This window comes from Rhodamnia argentea, chromosome 10 (assembly GCF_020921035.1).
Source record: "Rhodamnia argentea isolate NSW1041297 chromosome 10, ASM2092103v1, whole genome shotgun sequence".
Classification (NCBI taxonomy): Eukaryota; Viridiplantae; Streptophyta; class Magnoliopsida; order Myrtales; family Myrtaceae; genus Rhodamnia; species Rhodamnia argentea.
The window spans coordinates 1,980,144-2,004,266 of record NC_063159.1 but is presented as its reverse complement, the minus strand read 5'-3'; the positions used below and the strand labels follow the sequence as shown (position 1 = coordinate 2,004,266).

The window sequence follows — 24,123 nt, the reverse complement described above, 5'->3', positions numbered from 1 at the left end:
CACGTCAGCCTCCGCAAAGTCCGAGAAGCGTGGGGAATCTCTTCCCTGAAACCCGGATCCATCGTACCAGATGAATGAAGGCCGTTGATCTGTATCCCTGGATGTGGTCCCTTCACGGCTCCGGCAAGATCAACGGGCGTCATGCACTCATTCTACTGGATCCGGATCATTTCGAGTGATTCCCAGCAACCGGGCCCTGTAAGGCGACGTGGCGCTGCCATACTGGCTTGATGACGTGGGCCCCGCTTTATCTGGTCCATCGTGCCCCCCTTCTCGTTGCTTCCCAAAAGATATAATTTCTTCTCCAAGTGAGAAATTAAAATTAGTCTCTCTCTCTCTCTCTCTCTCCCCCGCCTCGGAGCAGTTGTGTAGTGTCCTTTCTTTTCCTTCCGTCGAAAGTTGAATATCTGGACCGCGAACCCAAAAAGCCTTTGCGGTTTCGTCCCTATTTTGCCGCTCTGCGAGTTCCCGCTGCAAATTCTCTTGTACGAAACCCTAGCTTTCGCACTTCGCCTCGCCTGCGTCCCCCTGAATTTGAAGAATCGAGTCGGTTTCTCGCGGCCTCTGCGCGCGCTTTCTTCTAGATCCAATCGTCCAGTTTCAGATTCACCTTCGAGACATTTGGCGATTGGTTCTGGATTGACGAGAATCGGTTGCTTTTTCATTGGATTGTCTTGAGAGCTCGAGATAGCAATTCAGTGGAAGCTTTGCATGTGACGACGTAGGCTTTCCTTTTCGCGAGCCGTCGTTTGGAGAGATTGATCGGGTTTACGGGATTTGGTGGTGCTGTTTGTATCTGTTTAGGGAATTGGATTTCCGATGATGCTGCAGATTTTCTTCTGGATCATTTAGAAGGAGTTGCTCTTTAATTTGAACTCGAGTTGGATTCGGACCCGAGTGGCGAACTCAATTACTTGCAAACGGATTCAGGTACAGTCGTTGCTAGTTCGGTTCTCGATTTGCTTGGTTTCCTGGGTTTCCACTAGCTGGTGGATGGTGTCGGGGGCAATAGCGACAGTGCTTTCGCTTGAATGTGCCGAGGAACTGCGTTTTGATGGCAGAAGAGGAAGCTTGTCTGGATGTTTCGTCAGATGTGGTTGTGGAGGGGAAGAATTCTCCTACAGATGAACTGAAGCGCGAACGTGAATGCACCGCGGATGATGCTGTGCCGTGTTCTTCCCCAGCGAAGAAGCAAGCTATAGAAGCTTCTAATGAGGACACGCACTCTGAAGTCTCCAATCCCACGGTGTGGCAGAAAGCGAATGCCATGAGCTTTCAAGATGTAACCAGCCTGCCGGCGGAATTTTTGAGTGCTAAGCGGGTTGCTTCTGGGGAAGTTACGTCTAAATGTTCAGCGAATTTGAGTTCAGAAGCGACTTTGAGCAATGAAGAATATGGTCTAAATGACGCAGAATCTAATGGCACCGCCGAAAAACCTGAACCAGTTATATCGTCCTCTGTTGTATTGGAGATTCCTAAGCATACTAGTACTACTGGGATCAGGAAAATTACATTTAAGTTCAGTAAAAGAAGGGAGAACTATGATAGTCTGTGTACTTCGTCGGTTGTGGAGCCAGCATTCGGTCATGCGACTAGCCACTTAGTGGATGCAAGTTCTAGGGAGGAACAGGAGCAAGACTCTCCAGGAAGAAGATATCCTCTCGGCAACCTCAATATATATGGTCGCAATATGGAGTTGAAAATGTCTAAGAAAGTTGTTCCTAATAGTTACCCTACGAATGTCAAGAAGCTATTATCAACTGGCATCCTTGAAGGAGCTAGGGTGAAATATGTTTCTGGTGCTCATGAGGTTGGTTAGTGATTCATGTTGAACTTCTTCACATATATCTGAAGGTTAATTTACGAGGGAGTGTTAATTCTTTCCAATTTCTTTTAGGAGTTAACGGGGATAGTTAGCCGTGGTGGATACCTATGTGGCTGTTCTTTGTGCAAGTTCTCGAAAGTGAGTTCTCTGATTCTTTTGCCCTTATCCCTTATGCATCGGAGTGTTCCCACCGCTGGTTTGTTGAGCAGTTGACCTCACTGCTGATTGCAGGTTCTCACAGCATATGAGTTTGAGCAGCATGCTGGATTCAAAACTAAACATCCTAACAATCACATATACCTAGAAAATGGAAAGCCTGTCTATAGCATTATTCGAGAATTGAAGACTGCTCCGCTAAGTGTACTGGAAGAAGTGCTCAAGGATGTTGCTGGTTCAGCGATTAATGAGGAGGGCTTTCAGGTCTGGAAAGGTGATAACCTTCAGTTTCATAATTTGCACAGTATCGATTTTGTCTTGATGTGTTACCGAAATGGTCTATTCACCTTTGCAACAGAAAAAATTTATGCTGCCTGCTTGATTGATTAAATCAAGCAAAGTAAACAGGATTTCAATTATAAAGGATCGAGAATGCAGCTTCATTAACATTTTTGTGCTCTGCTAGGATTGGGCAAATCTTAGGACTAGACAAGTTGCTTTCATCTTGTTTTTCTCCAGGACATATGTTGATTCATTCTCGTACATGCAGAGAACCTTGAACAAGGCATTGGAAGCAATGAAGGTGCTGAAAAGTTCTTGCTTCAGTCACGTCTAAGGTCTGTCATTTCTCCAAGATTGAGTTCTTTATCAGAGTTTGCATTTTGACTCGAAGTAGAGGCATATTGCTTGGGTGAAAAATAGGGTTTTGCTAATCACCATTTCTTCTATTGATTGTAAGTCGTACTCTGGTTAATATGCTGCATTTTTTAATTATTCAGAAAAATTCGTCATAAATTGATACTTCTAGAATCCACTTCGGTTTATTGGTCTTGGTGTTAGCTCCTTTTAGACTTTTCGATTTTTATTTATTTGGTTGTTATACACTCAATGCTATGCATCTAGGAAAATATGGGTACTTCTAATTGTTATTGTAGAGAGTTACAAGTGGCAAGATCTCCTTAGGGCTGGGCTGATTGACTGTTAACACATTGTGTTGTGTTTGCAATGTCCCTTGTCCGTTTCTATTACTTTGATCTTTACCTAACACTGAACACTTCGTATTTAAAGTCATAAAATTCATGCGGAAGATTTTGATAAGTAGTAATAGTTAAATAGTGGCAAGTTCAGAAGTCAACCCTAATAGGCCTTTAATCTGTTTCATGAGTAAAGAAAGCAAACATCATTTTCTGCTCATGCTTTCATTGTCCGTAGTACCAGATGCTAATTACTTACTGTTTGGAAGCCATAATGGCCTAGTGGTATGAGCGAGGGGTGATGGAAGGATGGGTGAGGGTTTCGAGACCTCTGGAAAGCCCAAAAGCAAGGTGCTTTAGAGAAGAGAGGAAACATAGCACAGCACTAGCTAGTTGACGAAAGGAAGAATGATGCATCTCTTTCTTGCATTTCCCTTGACGTGTAAAAAGACCTGTGGGGCACTAAATATAGATACGTTGGCATGGCAAGTACTTTTCAGAAGTCAACAGAAACAGGCTCTTAATCTGTTTCCTTAGTTCTTAAGTCTGTCCTTTTTTTTTTAAATAGAAGGAAAGCAAATGGCATTTATCTGTTCATGCTTTCGCTGTGCATTGTGCCAGATGCTAATTTCTCATGTTTGGTGGCCATGGGTAAATGGCCTAGTGGTATGGGCGTCAGGTGACGGAAGGATGGACAGGGTTTCAAAACCCCTGGAAAGCCCAAAAATACTAAAGGAAACAAGCTGACAATCTGGAATTTTTTTGAGATTGATGTTGTGACTTAAAGTTGATCCATGCACTGAGGGGATGCCACTACTTAAGCTGATGTGATGTCTACTTGTGGCTGAGAAATGTTCCTTTAAGCAGATAACGATTGACATTTAGATTGTATACCAATATTACTTTGGGCTTAAATCACTTTAATTTTATACCATTTTACAGCAGTCAAGATGTTGAAGGAAATGGAGGCCCTGGTTGGTGTTCTCTATTGGACAACAATGCTATTCGATGTGAGGGGAGATCGGATGATAATAAACGTGCAATGAAAAAGTACTCTCTCTGACTTCTCCCTTTGTGCTTGTGAGCGCTTACATCTGCCCACTTTCCGGTATGCTCATGTGCATATCTGCATGTGCAATGTGCAATGTGCTTGTAATGAGTACTCATGTCCTTTATGCATTACTTCATATGTTATGGTATGTCCTCTCTGCAGTTGGAATGATAGATTATTTATATTTCACTTCATATGCTTTCCAGACCGGGCTCATTCATTTATAGTGAATTTGTGAAGCATAAGAAAGCCATTGAAGGATCTTGTAGGAGAAGGTATGTTCATCTTGCGCCCAAAAAAAAAAAAAAAAAAAAAAAAAGGAAAGAAAGAGGAAGGAACAGAAAAAGATAACATTGTTTTTGTTTGCTGGCTAGGACATTCCAGATTATCTCTCTCATTTTTACGCTTTATTGTCTTCTTTACTTGATTATCATAGCCATTTCTGTGCTTTTTGAAACAGGGACAATGATCTACATAAGTTACTTTTTATGCCAAATGGACTTCCAGATGGAGCTGAGTTGGCTTATTTTGTTAAAGGACAGGTTGCATTTTGAGGTTCGAATCAAATTGGTGAATGGATTTCAATTATATTAACTTCTTGGTATCATTATGCAGAGATTATTAGGGGGATACAAGCAGGCAAATGGAATTGTCTGTAGCTGTTGTGACAGGGAGGTATAACCTGGCTGAAGCATCTTTTAACATATAAAGTCAATACTTGAGTACACACAATCTTGTGAAACTACATTGTTGCTCCATTATTTTGGGAAACCAACTCAAAATCCACCAAATATGTTGATTTCACTATCATTACAGAAAAACTTCCAACCCTTTACAACTTGATAAATATACAGCTGTATCCTCTGGTATGTTTTGAAAGCATACAATTCTGCATTTTTAACTTTCACAGAGGGTTTTATGCGTTTTCTATCATTTGCATGGTGTTGTCGTTTTAAGCAATTTGCCCTTAATATTTGAGGAGCCCTCCTTTTTGTCTCACCTTTGCCATTTTTTTATAAAAACAGATTAGTCCATCACAGTTTGAAGCCCATGCTGGGATGGCTGTCAGACGCCAACCGTGAGTATTCTAAATATTCTTGTTGATGTTCTTAAAATAGTTGTTCAACTGTGTTAGTTTGAGTCAATTATGTTCCTTTTGGGCAGCTACCGACACATCTATACTTCAAATGGACTCACGCTGCATGATATAGCTCTATCACTTGCAAATGGACAAAATCTTGCTGGTACTAGTGATGATATGTGTACAGTATGTGGAGAGGGAGGAGACTTGATTCTCTGTGTTGGATGTCCCCAAGCTTTTCATGCAGGTATATGTCAGTCTTATTTTTTTCATAGCGGGGGAATTATATGTGGTATATAAAATTAGTTAGAAGATAACAACCAACAATCACATTGTCTGTGATCACGGAAAATGCGCTCTACTTCATTATTCCAGATAGAAAATAGAATGCATTCTATTTGAGTATATAGATGCTCATACACTTTCCTTGTAGTTCTGTTATAAACAAGCAACTGATAATTATTACATTCTAAGTGTTATAATATTTCCCAAATACTGATCTCTGTAAGTTATTACCAATGTGTTATTATTCCATTTTCAGATTCTAACTAATTATAGCTCTTGCCTCCTTATTCGCTTTGGATTGTGAAATAAGCAGTACGTAGTTGTTAAATGTGATACAGTGGGACTCTCTCTCTCTCTCTCTCTCTCTCTCTCTCTCTCTCTCTCTCTATATATATATATATATATATATATATATTTTGTCGGGGGCTTCATATTTTGTGGTATTAGAGTGTGGACACTGAACACCATGGTGTTGCTATTCTCGTCTAACAATGAGGGTCCTCAGTGATGAATGCTTGGAAGCTTCTTGTACTTCTCTATGTAGTTTAGAGGGACAGTGTTAGTAGAACATGAGATCCCAAACATTTATTTTTCGTGAATCAATTATTGATTGAATTCATTTTACATGAACCATTACTATCCCGAACTACTTCATGAAGTTGATAAATATTGATCCAATTCTCTTGTTGACTGTATACATCAACCACTGTACTTGAAAGCATTTCTGATGTTTCTAATAAAATTGTGCCTCGAGTTCGACTATTTGATGGCTAATTTTCCTTTAGCGACTATTTTTTTTAAAATACTTTCCGTGACCTGCACTGCTGGACCCTTAAATCGCTGAGTTTAACTCATGATACGTTTCTGGCCAAATATGTTCTGGTCCCTGATGCTACCAGTGTGGAAGCTGTACTATATGATCATATAACCTCCAGTGATCCCCCAATGTAGTGGACATTTTGGTGCTTCAAAGAGTGGAAATTCCAACATGTATAGTTGAGCACCCGAAACATTCAAAATAAGCTTTCTCAGTATGATTTATTTTCCAAATGAGCTACCATAAATTATGGCTGCTCCATCTGTCTCTTGTTACTCTTTCATGTTTATCTAGTTTGTTTGTTGCTTTAATTGTCATCTATCTAGCTGTTTGCAAAACTGCCCATTGTACAATTTGCGGTAGTTCCAGGCCTTTTGATTCTATTCCTGATGGTCATAGTTATTTGGTTTTTTTATGGCAGTAGTCTGATTAAGTAGAAGGGTTTCAGGTGCTGGGATGTAGGGCTTTCTCCAATATTTTATTTGTGCGGGCTATTTATCTCTCTTTTTTGTGCAGCTTGTTTGGGTTTGCTTTCTACTCCACGTGATGATTGGTGCTGCTCAAATTGTAAAGATAAATCAGTCTCTTGTAGAAAAATATGTCCTGGAGATTCAAATGCCAGACCAATTATGATACGGCTGACACGTGTTGTCAAAGAACCTGAAGTTGACATTGGCGGTTGCTGTGTCTGCAGGTGAGTCGATTGTTATAATTTGACACTTTCCATCTTGTGCGTGGCTGGAGCCGTGGCATCCTTATCTATAGCTTTTTCCTTCACTGTTAAGCGGTTGTGAGGTTTTCGGGTAAGACTACACCAGCACTAGATGAATTGTAACACTGTGATTGAGCTATCAAGATCTACAAGGTTTGGAACTGGACTTGATATGTCAACTTAAGCTTAACTCAGCGGCAGTATCGACTATGCTCGAGTTAAGTTTTGATAGTACGCTAGCACTAGATGAATTGTAACTGTGTGATTGAGCTGTCAAGATCTACAAGGTTTTGAACTGGACTTGATATGTCAACTTAAGCTTAACTGAGCGGCAATATCATTGAGCTCGAGTTAAGTTTTGATAGTTATCGTAATACTTAGGGCCGACTTAAATTTCAAAACTATATTATCACCGTTTTTTTTTCCTTTGTAAGTGGTCCAAGTTTTGACATTATTTCCGGATCAATCATGCAAATAAGAAATCAGTGGAGTTGCTTAAATTTGAGATCATCAGAAGTTGTCTCATACAGTGACATAGGGAAGTCGACTATACCGAAGAAATGCCGCACCAACTGGATAAATCACATGTATAAAATTTAAAAAAAGGAGTAAATGAGCTCCTATTAGATGCCATTTCTCGATTGTGAGGTGGAGGGAGGGAGGGAGGGAGGCAGAGGAGGGGTGTGGGAGGAGGGGGTTGAAAACTCTTCCAGATAGAGCAAAGCAGAGAGGACGAGTATAGATAAGCAAGTCAGAAGAGCACATTTAATTCTTTTTTGTTTTGCTTTATTTTATATATATATATTTTTTTTGGGTGGGTGGGTGGGTAGTGGAAATGAGGGTTGAATGTGTCTTGCGCATGCACAGAGATAGAGGGACTGAGGGAGGGTGATCTTCAAGGTTATCAACTAGAGCACGTGGTGTTCTTTTTAACAAAAATAATGCATGGGAAGTTATGCAGGATTGTTTGTTGCAAATATGGTGGTAAGGCACCAGCCACTTATGCTTGTGTTTTAACCATGTACTTTCATCTTTTCCTTTTCTTTTATTATAATTGTTATTGCTGTTAAGGTTGTGCTAAATGAAAATGTGAAAACTTAAATGAGTATTTTGGCGGTTTCTGATGATACACATGAATTGCTAAGAGGTATATAGAATTTTAGAGTTCAGATGAAGGCCAAAAGGAACGTAAAAACATTTGGAAGTGAAGCTTAGCATGGGAGATGATGCCAATAGTCCTCATTTGAAGTTTTTTTTGAATGGCTGGTGTTATGTTTCTACTTTAAATCTTCTCCTTTCTAGATGGGTCAGGGTTGGTTGCAATGCATCTCTTTCTATATATTTGTCTTCCAAACCGCCTCCTGACTAATTTTATAATCTCTAATTGGTGCTACTAGAATCAAAGTTTGACAGTGAAATAAGAAGCCAGATAAGGTTGATGGAGGCATCCATTTATCAATGTCTTCCTTTCTTCCCTCCTTTAGAACTTTTGCTTCTTTTTTCCCCTCTTGTTTGTGGCTTATAAAAGATAATTTAGGTTTAGGACAGGTATTCTCATGTCCATTTCTCTTCTCCAAGTGCATATATTAACGCTTGATGGCAATCCCGTCATGTAATTTTTATAGAGGACATGTGTTGTATTTGTAGCATCACTTTATCAAGCCTCTTTGAGGTGTATGTCTTTTTTTTTGTGTTTTTTTTAATTTGCATTAAAGCTGTCAGTCTTCCACAATTTCGTTTATTTTAGGCATGCAGTTAGTAGAAGTTACGGCTATAATCCATCTCTCTAGAGATTGTAGTAAAAATTAAGTATAAGTTCTTGGTTTAAAGAAGATTCGGAACAGTGGAGGTTAAATTCAATTTGACGTTGTACTCATTAGTTAGGATCCGTATATTGACAAATGCATGTAGTCCTGTTTCCTTTGAAGTTGATTTATTATATCTTTGTTGTGTTTAATTGTTTTATTCCTGTTAAGGTTCAACTCGTCCACCCCCCTCCCCCGTCTCTTTTATTCTTTTTTTTTCACTGTCCCTAGATTTTCATAAATTTCTCATCTTCTACTTCAGGAGCCATGACTTCAGTGTTGGTGCATTTGACGAACAAACAGTTATGCTGTGTGATCAAGTAAGCTGAGTTCTATTGTTATGCTTCTCCATTTTTTTGTGTCTTATTGCTGCTCAAATTTTGGAATTTTGTTGTTTTTATTTAGTGCGAGAAGGAATACCATGTTGGCTGCTTGCGGGAGATTGGACTCTGTGATCTAAAGGTAGGTTTGGAAAGTGAAAATGATGGTGAACTGTGGTAAAGTATGGCACCTAACTTCCAGTTATCATTCTGCAGGAATTGCCCAAAGATAAATGGTTCTGTTGTGATGACTGCAATAAGATTCACATTGCTTTACAAAAATCTGTCTCTGCTGGATTTCAGACCATCCTGGCATCTTCTCTAAGTACAATAAACAGGAAGCATATTGAAAAAGGACTTCTCATTGATGGATTCCCAGATGATGTCCAATGGCGAATTTTAAGTGGGAAAAGTCGGTTCCCTGAGGATCTTCCTCTGCTTTCGAGGGCCACTGCAATTTTTCGAGTAAGTCATGATGGCAATGTCTGCTCTCATTCCTTCTTTTCTATCCTATTAGCAAGCTATTGTCTTACTAGTGTTTCCTTTTGTGTGTGTGTGTGTGTGTGTGTGGGTGTGGGTGTGGGCGCGCGCGCGCCTATCACTTCTTTTCCCTGTATTAGTCCATAGATGCACCCATATAAAAACAACAGAAAAGTTATTACTTGATCAATTAGATTAATTGGGAAGAATGTGCTGTGAAATCGTTTAGATAAGAGCTTTTGATGCTCAGAACGCATTGTAATTTCCACTCTTAGATGTGCTTATTTTGTGTCTGGACTGGAAGTCCTTATATAGAACATTGTATATTCTGTCCGTTTGAACATGATAAGGCCCACATTAGAGGTGCCATTCAACTGAATAATTTTCTTTTGTCCTTGGGTGATTTTTTTTTTTTTTTGTATAAAAGTGTATATTCTTTCCCAATCGAGAAAAGAATACAACGTGTTGTTCTGTATCTGATTTTCTGAGTGAGATAGAATACATACTATCTACATGGAGTAGTGGGGGCATCAATCTGAATTTACAAAATTATGTGGATATTAACTGGACTTGGTCTCACGCATTGTAAATTTGACCCCATGTGGCAGGAGTGTTTTGATCCTATTGTCGTGGCATCTGGTCGTGATCTCATACCTGTCATGGTTTATGGGTAAGTCCTTATACTGATGCTCCTCTTAATAACTGCATGTAAATGTTATGAAACTATCATATGCGTTAGTTTCATTATTTTCAGTTTTGTTTGTTTGGAATCTTTACTTTGACATTTGATGTGTTATATTGTTTCTGCATGTTGCCCTTCCAATTCAAACTTTTGGGTTGAATATTGACTAACATGAAAAGAATTTGTTTGTTGTGCCATTGATCTGCACTTACAGTTTAGGCTCTCGTCACATGCTTTGATTTAGCTCCCTGTGTTTTGAACCTTTACTTGTCAAATAGAGATCCACAATCTTGATAGTCACTTAATTCTCTTAATGCATGTTCTTCCAAATTGATTTGCGTTTTTGAATAGCTATAAGTGTTTGGTTATAATGGTATTGCATTCAAGTTGTCTTTCAATTTCATGCACTATATAATGGTAGAACAGGGGATATTGGGGCTATTTTTCCATGCAACCTGCACAATTTTGTCCATTTGCACTGGAGTTCTTTTTTTTGTTCTTACTTTTTGGAAAGTTTGGCGACTTACTTTAACGATATGTATATCCCAATAGTTATCTTTTATTGGAATTCCTTGTTGGTAATGTTGAATTAAGTACTGGGGATTCCTTGTGGGTAATGTTGAATTGAGTATTTTTCAATGACCCGTTCGAAAGAGGTGAAATTTCTGTACAAGTAAAGAGATCTCTTCTCCCTCCCAGAATTTATACTTGTAAATGAAAAGCAACTGTCAGATTAGTTTCAAGAAGAATGCTATTGGATCTGTGGGTTGTTCTATGCATCTTGCATGCTGCATCCACTTCTCTGGATTCGAGAGTGCTTTGGGTCATTCTTGGAAACGAAAATTAGCAATATCATGGTTGTTCATTTGGTTTGTATGCTTCTTCTCATGCTTTACATGTACTAATTGTTCTTTAAATTCTTTTGTAGGAGGAATATTTCTGGTCAAGAATTTGGTGGCATGTATTGCGTAGTTTTAACAGTGAAGTAAGTTTGTTTGTGTGTTAAAATTCTTCTTTTCTCGCCGTCTGACCTGTAATTGTTTCCCTACCATGATATCATGAGCAATAACTTATGGAGAAGGTTGCTTTCTTGTGCAGGTCTGTTGTTGTATCAGCTGGTCTTCTTAGGATTTTTGGGAGGGAGGTGGCTGAGCTTCCTTTGGTTGCTACAAGTAGAGAGCATCAGGGAAAAGTTAGAAATTCTGCTGATCTTTTAAGTCTCTGTCTGCTAGTCCCTCAGGTCCTATTTCCTTTGCATTTGTTTCTTACTTGAGATATTTTGTCTTCTTTGTACCTTTTTTCCAGGGTTACTTCCAAGCACTATTCTCTTGTATTGAGGGGCTACTTTGTTCACTGAATGTGGAGAAGCTGGTGCTTCCAGCAGCTGAAGAAGCCGAGTCAATTTGGACAAAGAGATTTTGTTTCAGAAAGATGAGTGATGAACATGTAAGCCGTTTCTTTTTCTTTTTTCCAATGACGCCTTTTTAGCGAGGGGAGCAAAGCTGTAGCAGCATTAAAGAAAGTGAGGTGAACCAAAGAATAAGAACATTAGAATTCGTAGGGTAATGGCATCATATGGTGGAGTATTGGATTGTTATTCTTTTGATATGTTGCATAGCGCATAGTGTCTAGCTTGGACTTAGATATTTGGTTGTGTTGGCAGCGGTCAGATCTAGGCTTTTTGGGTGAAAAAGTAGGTTAAGTGCTGTGGATAGATAGACATAAGCAGCATATGCATGGATCTCGTTGATAGTTTCTGCAATTCTTGTTTAACAAAATATACGTGGCTCAATTCTTGTCTAGTACAAAGATTTGGTGAGAGGGTTTTTCATGAGCCACGATTTTATTTATATTGCACTGGGTTGGTGATGACTTCTCTCCCTCTCATCTCAACTATTTTTTTCTTCACTTGGATTTCTGTTGGTGACCTTTTCGTTTTCTAGTTGGATTCACTATGTGCATGGTTTTCTGTTCCTGCTCCCCGCCTCTGCTTAATTTTCCACAATTCAATCTTTTGCCGATATGATCTTCTGAATCTGACTTGAAGGATTGCGTACTAAACTGTCAGATTCGCTGCTGCTGCTTTAATTCCCCGTGTTGTTGCTGTGTTTTTAATTAGTCTACTGAATAATAAGAAATTGAATCAATACCGGTTTCTTTGTGATTAAGCTGAGGCGAGCAGTTTCTTGTGCCATCTTTGATCTTTTTTCTAATAGAATGCTGTAGAGCGCTGCTGACAAAAAATATTCGTTTTTTCCCCTACCCAGTTCAAGAAGCACATGGGGGATCATCAGCTTACTATCTTCAAGGGGACATCGATGCTGGAGAAGGAGGTGCCGGCGCAGAGAGATTAAGAGCTTTTTTCCGTTTTGGTGGAAGATTCGTCAAGGTTGATATATTTGTTAGTTCTTCTTTCGTCAATTCCTTCATGTAGAATCTAGTCCTGCTTTTACGTTCTTGTTAGTCTGGGGTCTTCCTTGATGCTGAAACCCACACGAGTAGGATCTTTGCTTGTGTTGACATTAGAATTAGATAGCAAGGAAAGAGCATTGTTTTGTGGTTACAGAGGTCGTCTTGTAAAAAGGAAAAATCAGTGCGTGCTCAGCATTTTTTATTACGCATGCATATGTCAAGTTGTGTTTCTGGTACTTTTTTGTTTCTGTGGCCACGAGACCAATTAAGACTGCACTAATAAGACTGCATTGTTTTTGAGCGGACAGCTACCTAGATCACCCTCCCGAGTTTCACCGGTTTCATTTTGGATTTATGTCTGGGATTATCTAATTCTTCTCTGCTTGTGGTGTCTATGGTTTTTGTCAATGTTCTTGAAGCATCAAAATCTGGACATAATTCTGAGATTATGTCAAATGAGGTCGTACTCTCTGTAACGCTGAATGAATATTTGGTTGAAACGTTCCTAGTCAGGCACTGGTTTGTGCTGAACCAATCCAGTTAAGGAAAAAGAAGGCATGCCAAGTTGGTCCGCTTGCTTATAAGCCTACAATGTGGAGCTTGGCTCCATCCATGTAGGAGCAAAAGTGCAGATGCATATTGACCTTAACTAGAAGAGGAAAAATCATACGTTAGGAAACGATCGAGATTTCGACCTTAATCATGTCTCCACATGTTTGAAAGCAAACTAAATCAGATGCGCCCAATATAAAATATTGAAATATGCACTGAAAAAAATCTCTAGTCGGTTCTTTTTGTGTGGAAAAATAATGCCAGTGATCATTATAATCTCACAAGGAATTCGAAATTTTTCCAAACTTCCATAGAGTTCAAGGTGAACCTTGAATGGTTCCTTGTTCCTTCGGATAGATTGGGTTCATGGGAACGGCGATGTCGAGCTATTTGGAGAAAATATAGTGCAGGTGTCACTTTGCGACTATCTCCGTTACACTTATGGTGTCAAGTAAGCACAATCACCTGAGCTATTTGAAGCTTCCTGACTCGACACAAACCTATTCACACTATGAAAATTGCCACAAAGTGCCATAACTTATTCACATCACGACGAAATTATCATGGTCAAAATGAGAATTTTCTCTTCTTTCAAAGAAATGTTTGCCATTCGGATTAGCATGTTGTTTTACGCTCAAATTTTCGAGCTCACTACAAGTACAATTTGCAATCCAATCGAGACTATGGCTACTCGCCCCGCATTTTCTTTGGATGCCCATCTGCTTTATTCAGTCTAAGAAACAATCATTGCCACATATTTGCTAGACAATTTCCAATCAAAGTCTATTCGATTTTTATTTTTTTAGCAATAGCATTTCATTTCATTCATTTCTTTGGAATACAAGAGAGAAATATCGCAGTACCACCCACCTGGGTGGCGCCGCCGGTTCGCGCACTCTTCCTCTCGCAAAAGGTCAAGTGTTCGAATCTCAGGGGCGTTGCGGGGTGACTTAACCGGTGGCACGTGTGTGGTGGCTAGCATGTGTTGCCCTTAGGGTTTACCCCTCGGCTGCCGGCCGTGCGGGGGTTCCCTGGGTCACAAAAAAAAAAAAAATATCGCAGTTCAACCGCAAATCAAAATATATCTCAAATAACTTCAAAACAAAATAAGTTCCGGATAACAAGAGAAATTATCAAAATAATGTTATGAGTTATACGCTCAAAAAGTAATGAGTACATACCGAAAACTCCATTTAAGTGTAGTTTCGAAGCGGAATAAAAAGGTTGAATGAGCATAAATTTGACACTCGTGAGAACGAAACTTTACGAAGCTCTTTTGATCTCTTTCGAAACTGGACTTGTTTACCAGAGAAATTCGAGGAGAGCGAAACTCCGAAATCATACACTCAGAAGATCCTAAATCTAATATATCGACATAGAGATTTCCCAAAAATAAGAGAGAAAAACTTTCAGATTTAGATTAAATTGGAAAAAAGCACCAAAATTGAAGGAAAGCAAAAAAAAATATCAAAATAACTTAAGAAAAGGGGGAGGGCTCTCCCTTAGAAAATTTACTGACGACTAGGGTTTGGGGAGGGTGGAGAGAGAGAGAGAGAGAGAGAGAGTGGGGGCGTCTTCTAAAAATTGAATATGCGGAATTTGGACGAGTCCGGCGTTTTCATTTTCATCCCCACATCAGAGTAGTCATCGCTGGGACTTTTCTCATTTGTTTGGGGGAAGGTAGGGAATCTCACGATAAATAGAAGACTCTGAGGAGTCAATCTGAAAAGTTAGAAACCATGAGGGATTAAAAGCTAAATTCAAAAGATCTCTCTATAACGCTTGCATATAGCAGTGCTCCGTCCCGAAACCCTAATTAAACCCTCTTTTCCCCGAACGGCTCTCTCCGGCTTCTTCAACCCTTTCAATGGCGTTCTTCTCGAGCATTCGGAATGCGCTCGCGAGGTCCTCCGCGTCTCCATCAGCTTTCCTATCCCAGCCCTGTTTGAGCAGCTTTTATTCAACGCTCACGGCGCCCAAATTATTCATCAGCGGTACGCGTTTCGTCTCTGCGCGATTCTTAGTGTTTTGTGTTTCCTTTCTTTTTCCATCTTTTTTTTTTTTCTGGAAGCTAAAAGAAGAGTTTTAGGTGCTGATTTTAACTCCGCGCACGAGAAGAACCGAAATCGCTGCTTCATTTCTGTTTCACGCACGGGTTGGTTCTGCCTCGTGTTGGTTTGATGGTGTGGAAGTACGTTTTGGGTTACTTTTGCGCTCTTTGATGCTCTGACGGTTAAAAAGCTGTGATATTGAAGATACGAAGCTCTGTTAGCTAGCTGAATTGAAGTTTAATAAGAGGTTTGGTCTCTGTGTAGGTTCATGGTTATAGTCCCAGGAAATGGAGAGTAGGTAGGGGATAAATTTTAATTGCCTTGTAGTTTCTTTTATGTGGGTTCTTGGAAATCCAAAAGGGATAACATGGGAATGGAAAATGCACTCTTTGGGTGAATGGCCAATTCGATTTTTACAAGCAGGCAAGATGATCCCAATGGTTGGCTGCGGGTGTTTTCGCCATGTTGTTCTCTTTGTGGCGATATTCTGAGTGATTGGGTATTTTAGCTTTTTTTTGGATTTATTTATTGAAGGATGGTTGGTGATGTCGAGATTCCCTTAGTACCAAGACATCCATGATGGCAACAGTGTTACTAGCTTAACTGAACTGCAATAAAACCAGCGTGCTTATATGTTACTTAGAGTCGGATCTGCATTTCATCAAAGATGGGTGTACATATTTTTGCGATACTTCAAAACCTTAAGGCTGCCTGGTTGATTGGGTTTTTTTTAATGTTTGGGTGGTATTCCTCTATTCTATAGTTACTATTTCGTTCTTCCTTCACCTACCCATGAATAGCTCTTCAGTTAGAGCTTTTATTGGGTCATGATCCTACTCTTTCCCCGGAGAAAAGGGTAAATATCAGAGAATGAGATCCAGTACTTGACTGTACACGACGACTCTAGGAAAGTATTCGAGACAAATGGGAGTGGCCTGTCTGATTTTTTCGATATTACCTCACAATGTGGACAGTGGAGCCTTGTGCACTGGAATGCCCTTATTATATGAGCCTGAGCACCTTCTTTTTTAGTTCTGTGGTGTTGGTTAATGACACGATTGACCAGTTTGAACACTGCCATGATGTTATACTGTATTAGAATCTGTTAATTAGGGATGCTTCAATTCCTAGATGTAAGTCTGAGAAAGAATAACGACATCACTCCCAGAAGAGGAGAAGGTGGTGGTTGGGCTTTGGGCCACATTTGAGAAGATATGGGAGTAGCTTGGCCGCTTTACCATCCGATGTTGACAAATTTTTTGCATAGACAAGCGGCAGTGAAGTTGTGGAGCTTTTAGTTCGGTTGTCCTGACCATAGGGGACTAAAGCAGCTATGTGTCTGTTGGAGACAAGGTTATAGTTGTTTCCTTCTGTTTTATGCACTTGTCCTGCTGCTTCCTATTCATGATGCTGCGAGCTTCAACCTAATAGTCTTGTAATTAGAGCCTGCTATGGTAAATTAGATATGTGTTCTTTTCAAAAATTACAATTGTTTATCCAAAGAAAAGTTTTTTAATGGGGATTCCCTCCGCAGTAGTTTGTCTACCATGTTATTTTGCCGTACTCAAGTATGCACAAACAATGGTAACTGTTTGATGTATATCATTTGGGAGGGTGGTTGGTAGAATCTTTTCCATTATATATACCCAAGATTTAATATGGAAAGGTGATCTAACTTTGGCTTTGTCATCAAGTAATTCTATACTTTGTTTTTGTAACATCAAATTCTCAATTTTATCCTCCTATTGTTAAAAATATGTCTACACGGTCGATAACGATGTAAGGAAAATGGTGTTGACATAGCGCTCACATGATTTAAGTGAAATAAAAAGGACATTGTTTTGGTTAAAAAAAAAATATTCAACATAACTTAATGGATGGTAAATGTGTCACCAGTAAAAGCTTAGGTTTTTCTTTGTCACAAGAAAATTTTTAGGTTTATTTTGACTAGCATACCATACAGTTTCACAGTCTTCTGCCTTGAACTTTCCCTTGTTTTATTTAAGAGCTGTAATGAGATTTGCTTATATAAGTTGTAGTGTATGTTGAGTTGATGCCCTTTAGCACACAGGCCTCTCTAGAGTAACGACAGATGAAAAGCTTCAGGAGGCATTTGCAGCATTTGGAAATCTTGTCGAAGGTACAACCCTTGATTAATTGATCTTTCGCTTCTTTTGAGGCATCTGTCTGATAAGATCAGATCCTAAATTGCTTGTTCTGGCATGTCATCTCGCGGTCTTGCAGCAAAAGTTATTATAGATAGGCAGTCTGGCAGATCAAAGGGGTTTGGCTTTGTGACATATGAAACAATTGAAGAAGCGGAGAAAGCCAGAGAAGGAATGAATGCTAAATTCCTTGATGGATGGGTTATTTTTGTTGACCCTGCGAGGCCAAGGGAGCCGAGGGCCCCACCGCAACAAGGGCAGCAACCTTCGGAAACTGGTTTCAGGACCAATAAGACCGTTGGATGGTGTGGTTAATGCTTTTTGTGTCCATTGTTCCCATCCTTGATTGTGGTTCAGCTCCCCAAATTTTTTTGGCACCTGATGCTCTTGGATTAATTGAAAACTTGATCAAACTAAAACCATTGGCTGGGATGAGGATTGTCAGCTCTTCGTGTATTGACTTTACATATTTATAAATCAATTGCTATTCAATTTCTCATGTTCTTTTTTGCTTCTGATGTTTTGCTTTGGTTGCCTTGCCTAAATTCTAGCTCCTTGCTCTCTCTCTCTCTCTCTCTCTCTCTCTCTCTCTCCACACCCCACCATCAACGCATTTGGATTCTTGTGTAGTTACTTATTTAGGAAAAAGTACATATTTGATCCCTGAATTCGCACTCTTCTTTTCACTATGATCCTCGACTTCATGATTTGTTCCAGGCACTTTTATGCTTACACAATTTTTTCACGTAGGTCCCTTGTCCTTTGGTTCAGTCGTGAGATTGATGCGAACCATGGGTGGCAAACAAAGCCATAGGGGAAAATGACGGTTGTCACCTTTGAAACTCAATTTCAACAAACCAGATAAATTATATGATCCTCGACTTCATGATTTGTTCCAGGCATTTATATGCTTACACAATTTTTTCACGTAGGTACCTTGTTCTTTGATTCCGTCGAGAGATTGATGCGAACCATGGGTGGCAAATGATGCGAACCATGGGTGGCAAATACAGCCATAGGGGAAAATGTCGGTTGTCACCTTTGAAACTCAATTTCAACAAACCAGATAAATTAGCATACTTGGTGAATATTTTAACATGAGACTTTTTATTTTGCATCAATCAGTGCGGTGCTTCAATTTATTGGAATTTGTAACTTGATTGAAAATGAATTCTACAAGTTAAGAACTTGAATACTTGTAACAAGTTATGATGCGGGAGCATCGGGGCTTAATCCTTCAACTTGTAAGTTCAACTCAGTCCTCGTCAGCTAATCCTACTAATTAAGCCGGAGAAGCTGTTTCTAAGAAACAATCCACTTGATCATGGACAAAATGAGGACTATCGGTCAGGTTATAGATAATGGAGATGCTGATGATCAAGATACCGTTTCTTCCCTAGCCGATTAAGTTATGTTTCATCCATAATAGTTGTTAATTTTTCCTTGCCGGTTACGTTTTAAGTTACCAATTTACCATAGAAGTTGCTGATATCAAAAAAGCTAATCAACAACGTTCGATGGGAGGCTATTTTGGATGGATTCCTTTGATATTTGCTGATTTAGTGTTTATGGAGCTGCCCATGCTGATGACGAATTTAGAGTCTTAGATTATAGTCTTGGTTATTTCTGGTCGTATATAGTCCTAGTCTTAATTGTGTGTTAGGAGTCAAAGTTCAAGTCTTCATGTCATTTAATGATGTTCTAGTTACTAGGAGTTTAATTACTTTCTAGTTTCCGTGTGTCTTTACTATTCGTAGAGTTTCTATGTTCGTCTAGTCCCCATGCATTTATGTGTCGGTTGGTTCTTAAGTCTTTAATGTTTGGTCTATTTTCTATGTCCGAGTCCCTTTCTATAACGAGGCAAAATCTTCATTGTGACACAGAATACTTGATTAAATGAATGAAAATTACTCTTTGTGAATTGATTTGTTAAACCCTCGGCATCTTTATCCTTGCAGAGTGGATTACTCTTGGTGAGTCTAAAGCCCTTCATGCTCGGTTAGTGGCATACCCTTCATACCGTATGATGAGCTTCTATCCAATCCTGATTTTTATCCTTGTCTAGTGTTATCTTTAGGCCTTGGTGGTCGTACTCTATCATTGCCTTGGTGGTGATCGAACTCTCATTTCGTTCTATATCGTCGACTAGTGATTCGTCCTTTACGCCTTGGTATAGTTCATTTCCTATTGGTTCGTTACTGTTTTATACACACTACTAAAAAATTAACCCCGACAATTCCCCATACACTAACCTTTATATCCATACATTTTAATTGTAACTCTGAAATCCCTACCGATGGAATCGCTCGGACATGCACGCATCAAGTTCGAAGATGACGTTTAAAAGAAAAAACCGTGCAACTTCAGGGACCATGCATGTAACTTTCTGTTTCCAAGGGCCTATTTAAGCATCGTTGAATGAGTACAATGCATGGGCAGTTCTCTCGCTGTAATCCAGAATGCTTGCCCCAAGCGAGCTGAATATTTATATAGATTCAACTTGAACATAAAGGTTCACATACAGAACTCTTATGACAAACAGTTCAAAATTTGATACAAGAGAACGAGGAAAAAAAGTGCCAAAAGCTCCCCAAAAGTCGTATCTCATCCAAACGGTATGACATAACATCATGACTATGTTTTTTCATACTAGAACAAGATGCAATATCAGCTCGAATTTCATGCCTACTTCAGATAGAGTCGAGAACTGCAACACCAGGAAGACCTTTCCTTCATATTTTCATTAGCTGGCACCAAGGAAGTGCAGAGATGCAAAAATATGTACAAGAGCAGCTCCCCAGGACAGGAGGGGCTCCGCTAGATTTTGATGAACTATAATATTTACCCAACTAGAGCCTGTCCTTCAACCAAAAAAAAAAAAAAAAAAACAACTAGAGCCTGTCCAGTCAGGAAAATACTTCCCAGCATGTCAAACTAAAAGTTAACAAAATAATGCCCCAAAAAATTCAACTCTGAAATATAGTTTCCTGTACCTCAACTCCTTACTAACTGAAAAGATGGAGAAGAGTAACAAGTTGATAAATTTTCCTCCCTAGACAACCAAACTCATCTCAGCTTCAAGAAAAATTTTCCACCATCAGTAGGAGTAGTTATCTGATCCATTGTCATCCACAAAACTATATGACCTACCAGATTTCCCGGTTCTGTGATTCTGCTTCTTTTTCTTGTCCTTGGTGCTGCCGCCCCCTCGTGAAGAGTCTCTACCTCCATCAGCACCTCGTGTTGTTTCTTTGCCCTTTTGGCCTTCCTTTCTGCCTACTTTTTCTTTTTTGGGGACCTTTTTCTGCTTTGTCCCTCTGGTGACTATATCTAATAGTTGTGTTGGAGGTGGATCGTAAACATCAGGAGCCCACGTCAGCGTGAGCTTCCTTGGAGCTCCCCCTTGTTTCTCGCGGCTACCTTTCAAGGCAGATATTAGCTCTAGAGGAGCCTGAAAAAAGCGATACACAGGGATAAAGATGAGAAACATCTGAGCACAGAATATTAACGGTTTGTTGGTTCTATCAGAGAATATATTTGGGGGACTGGATAAAAGTCTGGCTGTAATTTTATACCAACCAACCATCCAACTCATTATAAGATTTACCCCACTTACCAGAAAGCATTGACATAAAGTTACGCCTTTGAATAGAGTTATGTCATAATCAATTTCATCATAATAAATACCAGGTGAAAGATACAGCTATATTGCCCATGTATTGCACACAGACGAATGTGCATCAAATGACATGCTAAAAGAGGAACCAATCTTAATACACTGGCAGTAACAGAATAGTGAAGGAACTAATTATTTGGCTCCAATAATCTATTATGAATCATCCAAGTGGATCACAAACCGGTCTACAGAGTCGCAGTGGTAATCATCAGTCAGAAAGACAGAAAAAGCACAAAATTGAAGTCCAATATATAGCTGCACAAGTTCCAATAAACAAGCAAATTATCATACAGCCTTATGCGTACCCACCGAGAAAAGACGAAGCTCGAAGTAAACACAAACAGCGCCATGGGAGAAAAGGGTACTTACTGGCGAAAGCACCGAGCATCCAAGGGCCGGATTATCCACAATTTCTTCAGAAAAGAGTTCCTGCAATTTTAAATTTGGTTCCTCTTCCTCATTCTCTTCGTCAGAAGATATATGTGGAGACATAAGCTTGCTTGGAGAAGGCTGCACTGCATTGTCCAACATCTTTTGATGAGGTCGTGTACATTCCTCAAGCTCATCAGCATCCTCATCATCGCTTGGATCAACTCCATCAGAAGAGCTTTCAAATCCGTCAAAAGCAGCTCCCAGTTTATTGACCAAATTCTTACTAGTAACCAACTCTGAATCAACAGAAAGATGCTGTTCCTCCATAGGCAGAGATCTGTTAGGCACAAGAACACACATCGAAGAAAGTGAATTATCGATTCTGCCAAGAAGTTGATCTAAGCATGTCTGACATGAAAAGCAAAGGCAGTCTGTTAGGCACAAGAACACACACCAGATGAACTCACACATGTAGCATGAAACTTAGAAATGAAGGCGCAGGAAAGTGAACTATCATTCCTGCCAAGAAGTTGCACTAAGCATGTCAGACCAGAAAAGGAACGGCAGACTACAGACTCACATTGAAGCTAATCAAAGAGGCAATAAATTGATTCATTGATCCACTGAAGAGCAGTAAGCGTATAAACTTTTTTTTTTTTCACTCAACCGTGGACATACAATTAAACTAAATCATCATCACTCATGCATCATCTCATCGCCATTAAATTCGCATCCTGGCAACAACATCAGAAGAAAAAAGTGCCTTGATTCCTTTAAACAGCACGACAACAGCCAGCTTCTTGAAAGCTATTAGTCTGTCAAGAGAACCTGAGCTGGCAAGGTAGACGCTGGACTTTCCTATTGATTAGCATTGATGATTCATGCCAAACGAACATTTTAGCAGCACCAATTCCCAAAATAGATTCTGAGAGCTAGCTATATGGCTCAAAATCGCCCCACTGTCATGAAAAAGCCGCAATAGCTGCACAGCCCAATTGTCCGATTTGCATAAAACAAGCTCGAGCTTGAGGTGGAGCTTGAGATAAGCAGTTCAACCTCAATGTGAATCGAGCCCAACATTGACCTATTACTTTTCGAGTTGAATTTGAGTTAATTCAAGCAGCAAATCACATCACTCGAGAGTCTAAGCTAGCTCTTACTTTTTCGCCTCCACTTAAAAGATGTCTGAGATGGATTGTCCGGTCTATTCAAGCCACACCAAACAGAAGGACACATACAATATGGAAATTTCTCCTCCACAGCCCAAACTCCTACCTCCAAAGGGCGGGACACATAAAGCAAGAACAACTTCCTTCATCCCAAATATTTCAAACCCATTTCCACAAAACCAAACCTGAAGGCAAAACCGCACCCAAAACCTTCAACAGCGCGTAAACAATCAAATTCCACATACCCAGAACAACAAACCTTAACAGAGAACCAAATTCTAACAAAAACAAAGTTGATGACACCCCAAACAGTCCGAAGCACGTAACTCAGCAGATGCGATCACGCCCTTGCGGCTTCACGCAGCGAAACTACAACGTCGATGGAAATTCAACAATTAAAAAAAAAAAAAAACACAAGACCCTCGTTCCAAAATTCCGCAGGAAAAACCTCAAGAGCTTCAGGGACTGGAAACGGAGCGAGAAAAAAGAAGAAAGTGCGTATTGTTTTTTTCTTTCCCTAATATGGAGATCACAGGGAGATACATTATATACCTATCTATATCTGCAGAGCATGAGCGGGACCGGTTGCTGTTTGGAGAGAAGTTAGAAGTAGTATTTCAGAGAGAAGGCTAGGGTTTTCCTGATTACACGGAGAGTGAATCGGTTGATCATGCTCTTTCTCCCGCTGCTGCGTGATGAGCAAGTTATGGGGGAGTGGGCAATTTTGGACATTTTATACCTTACCCAACCCGGCTCGAAATTGATTGGATAATGTTTGGTGGTTTTTTTTTTTTTTCGATTTTTGTTCTCTACCTTGCCTTTTCGATTCTATTGTTACTATTAATTTCGAATTTTCTAATCCTAAAGACGATTTTTGGCGAATGCGCAAGCTAGCGACTGATTTCAGGTCTTGACCGAGGAAGACGAAGGAGATTATTGCTTAACTATTTACTTACAATTTTGGACGAATATATTCTAATTCTACACACTTTGTTTGAACTTTGTCGTATTTCTTTTAATTTATCATTGAAATGTGATAGTGACATTTCTGTCAATCATTCGAATATTCAATTAATTATATAACTCCCCTTAGAAGATATCGGAATTAGAACCCTTATTTGACCTTTTGGTCATATAAGGGAATCTAATCTCTATTTCGGCAAAAGGAACTATAAAATTGAATTAGTTCATGTATGTTTCATGTCATTTTCATTATTTGTAATTCAAGATACTTGATCAAAATCTTTCGTGTTTTCCAAATTTAATGAGAAGATCGATATCCAAATTACTCCCATTCTTAACAAACGGCTTTAACTTGGATACCATATTTTCTATTGAATTTAAAACATATTGAAATTGCATTTTTTGAACATTCCATTGGTTTTCCTTCGAATTGATCAAATGCAATTACCGTAGATTACATTCCTTTCAACGGTATGCTTTCTTAAGAAAAATATTGATAAGAACTTTTCACACAAGGCTAAAGCTCGTGTAAAGATTCTTATCTTTATTAATTACAAGCAAGCATAAAATTAAAA

At 39.4% G+C, this 24,123-nt stretch overlaps 3 protein-coding genes across 4 annotated transcripts; 2 read left to right on the top strand and 1 right to left on the bottom strand.

Moving 5' to 3' along the window:
• Positions 1-302: 302 nt before the first annotated feature.
• LOC115739846 lies at positions 303-12,915 on the top strand. 2 transcript variants are annotated; one of them, XM_030673133.2, is made up of 19 exons: positions 303-1,810; positions 1,898-1,963; positions 2,057-2,255; positions 2,532-2,598; positions 3,901-4,005; positions 4,213-4,281; positions 4,467-4,548; positions 4,622-4,681; positions 5,032-5,084; positions 5,171-5,334; positions 6,706-6,883; positions 8,969-9,026; positions 9,112-9,168; positions 9,243-9,491; positions 10,115-10,176; positions 11,117-11,173; positions 11,287-11,380; positions 11,494-11,634; positions 12,456-12,915. In XM_030673133.2, the coding sequence occupies exons 1-19, from the start codon at positions 1,055-1,057 to the stop codon at positions 12,540-12,542; spliced, it is 2,604 nt and encodes an 867-aa protein (XP_030528993.1). In that variant the 5' UTR covers positions 303-1,054; the 3' UTR covers positions 12,543-12,915. The 2 variants fall into 2 exon arrangements, with proteins under 2 accessions (XP_030528993.1, XP_030528992.1); XM_030673132.2 differs by having other exon boundaries at positions 304-1,810; positions 3,898-4,005.
• Positions 12,916-14,926: 2,011 nt separating this feature from the next.
• Positions 14,927-17,860, top strand: LOC115739847 (organelle RRM domain-containing protein 2, mitochondrial). Its single transcript, XM_030673134.2, has 3 exons — positions 14,927-15,146; positions 17,275-17,343; positions 17,448-17,860. Exons 1-3 carry the CDS (start codon positions 15,020-15,022, stop codon positions 17,681-17,683), a joined length of 432 nt encoding a protein of 143 aa, XP_030528994.1. The 5' UTR covers positions 14,927-15,019; the 3' UTR covers positions 17,684-17,860.
• A 2,292-nt stretch (positions 17,861-20,152) lies between these two features.
• On the bottom strand, positions 20,153-23,109 carry LOC115739898. Its single transcript, XM_048271701.1, has 3 exons — positions 23,034-23,109; positions 21,414-21,753; positions 20,153-20,819 (listed from the first exon to the last, which is right to left on the bottom strand). The coding sequence occupies exons 2-3, from the start codon at positions 21,741-21,743 to the stop codon at positions 20,466-20,468; spliced, it is 684 nt and encodes a 227-aa protein (XP_048127658.1). The 5' UTR covers positions 21,744-21,753; positions 23,034-23,109; the 3' UTR covers positions 20,153-20,465.
• Positions 23,110-24,123: the final 1,014 nt, after the last annotated feature.

Excerpts from the sequence above, each read along its gene's own strand:
- LOC115739846 (XM_030673132.2), top strand. The coding sequence starts at position 1,055 with ATGGCAGAAGAGGAAGCTTGTCTGGATGTTTCGTCAGATGTGGTTGTG. Across the intron at positions 1,811-1,897 it reads ATGTTTCTGGTGCTCATGAG|GAGTTAACGGGGATAGTTAG; the intron begins GTTGGTTAGTGA and ends AATTTCTTTTAG. Across the intron at positions 1,964-2,056 it reads CTTTGTGCAAGTTCTCGAAA|GTTCTCACAGCATATGAGTT; the intron begins GTGAGTTCTCTG and ends TGCTGATTGCAG.
- LOC115739847 (XM_030673134.2), top strand. The coding sequence starts at position 15,020 with ATGGCGTTCTTCTCGAGCATTCGGAATGCGCTCGCGAGGTCCTCCGCG. Across the intron at positions 15,147-17,274 it reads GCCCAAATTATTCATCAGCG|GCCTCTCTAGAGTAACGACA; the intron begins GTACGCGTTTCG and ends TTTAGCACACAG. Across the intron at positions 17,344-17,447 it reads ATTTGGAAATCTTGTCGAAG|CAAAAGTTATTATAGATAGG; the intron begins GTACAACCCTTG and ends GCGGTCTTGCAG.
- LOC115739898 (XM_048271701.1), bottom strand. The coding sequence starts at position 21,743 with ATGGAGGAACAGCATCTTTCTGTTGATTCAGAGTTGGTTACTAGTAAG. Across the intron at positions 20,820-21,413 it reads GATGCTCGGTGCTTTCGCCA|GCTCCTCTAGAGCTAATATC; the intron begins GTAAGTACCCTT and ends CGCTTTTTTCAG.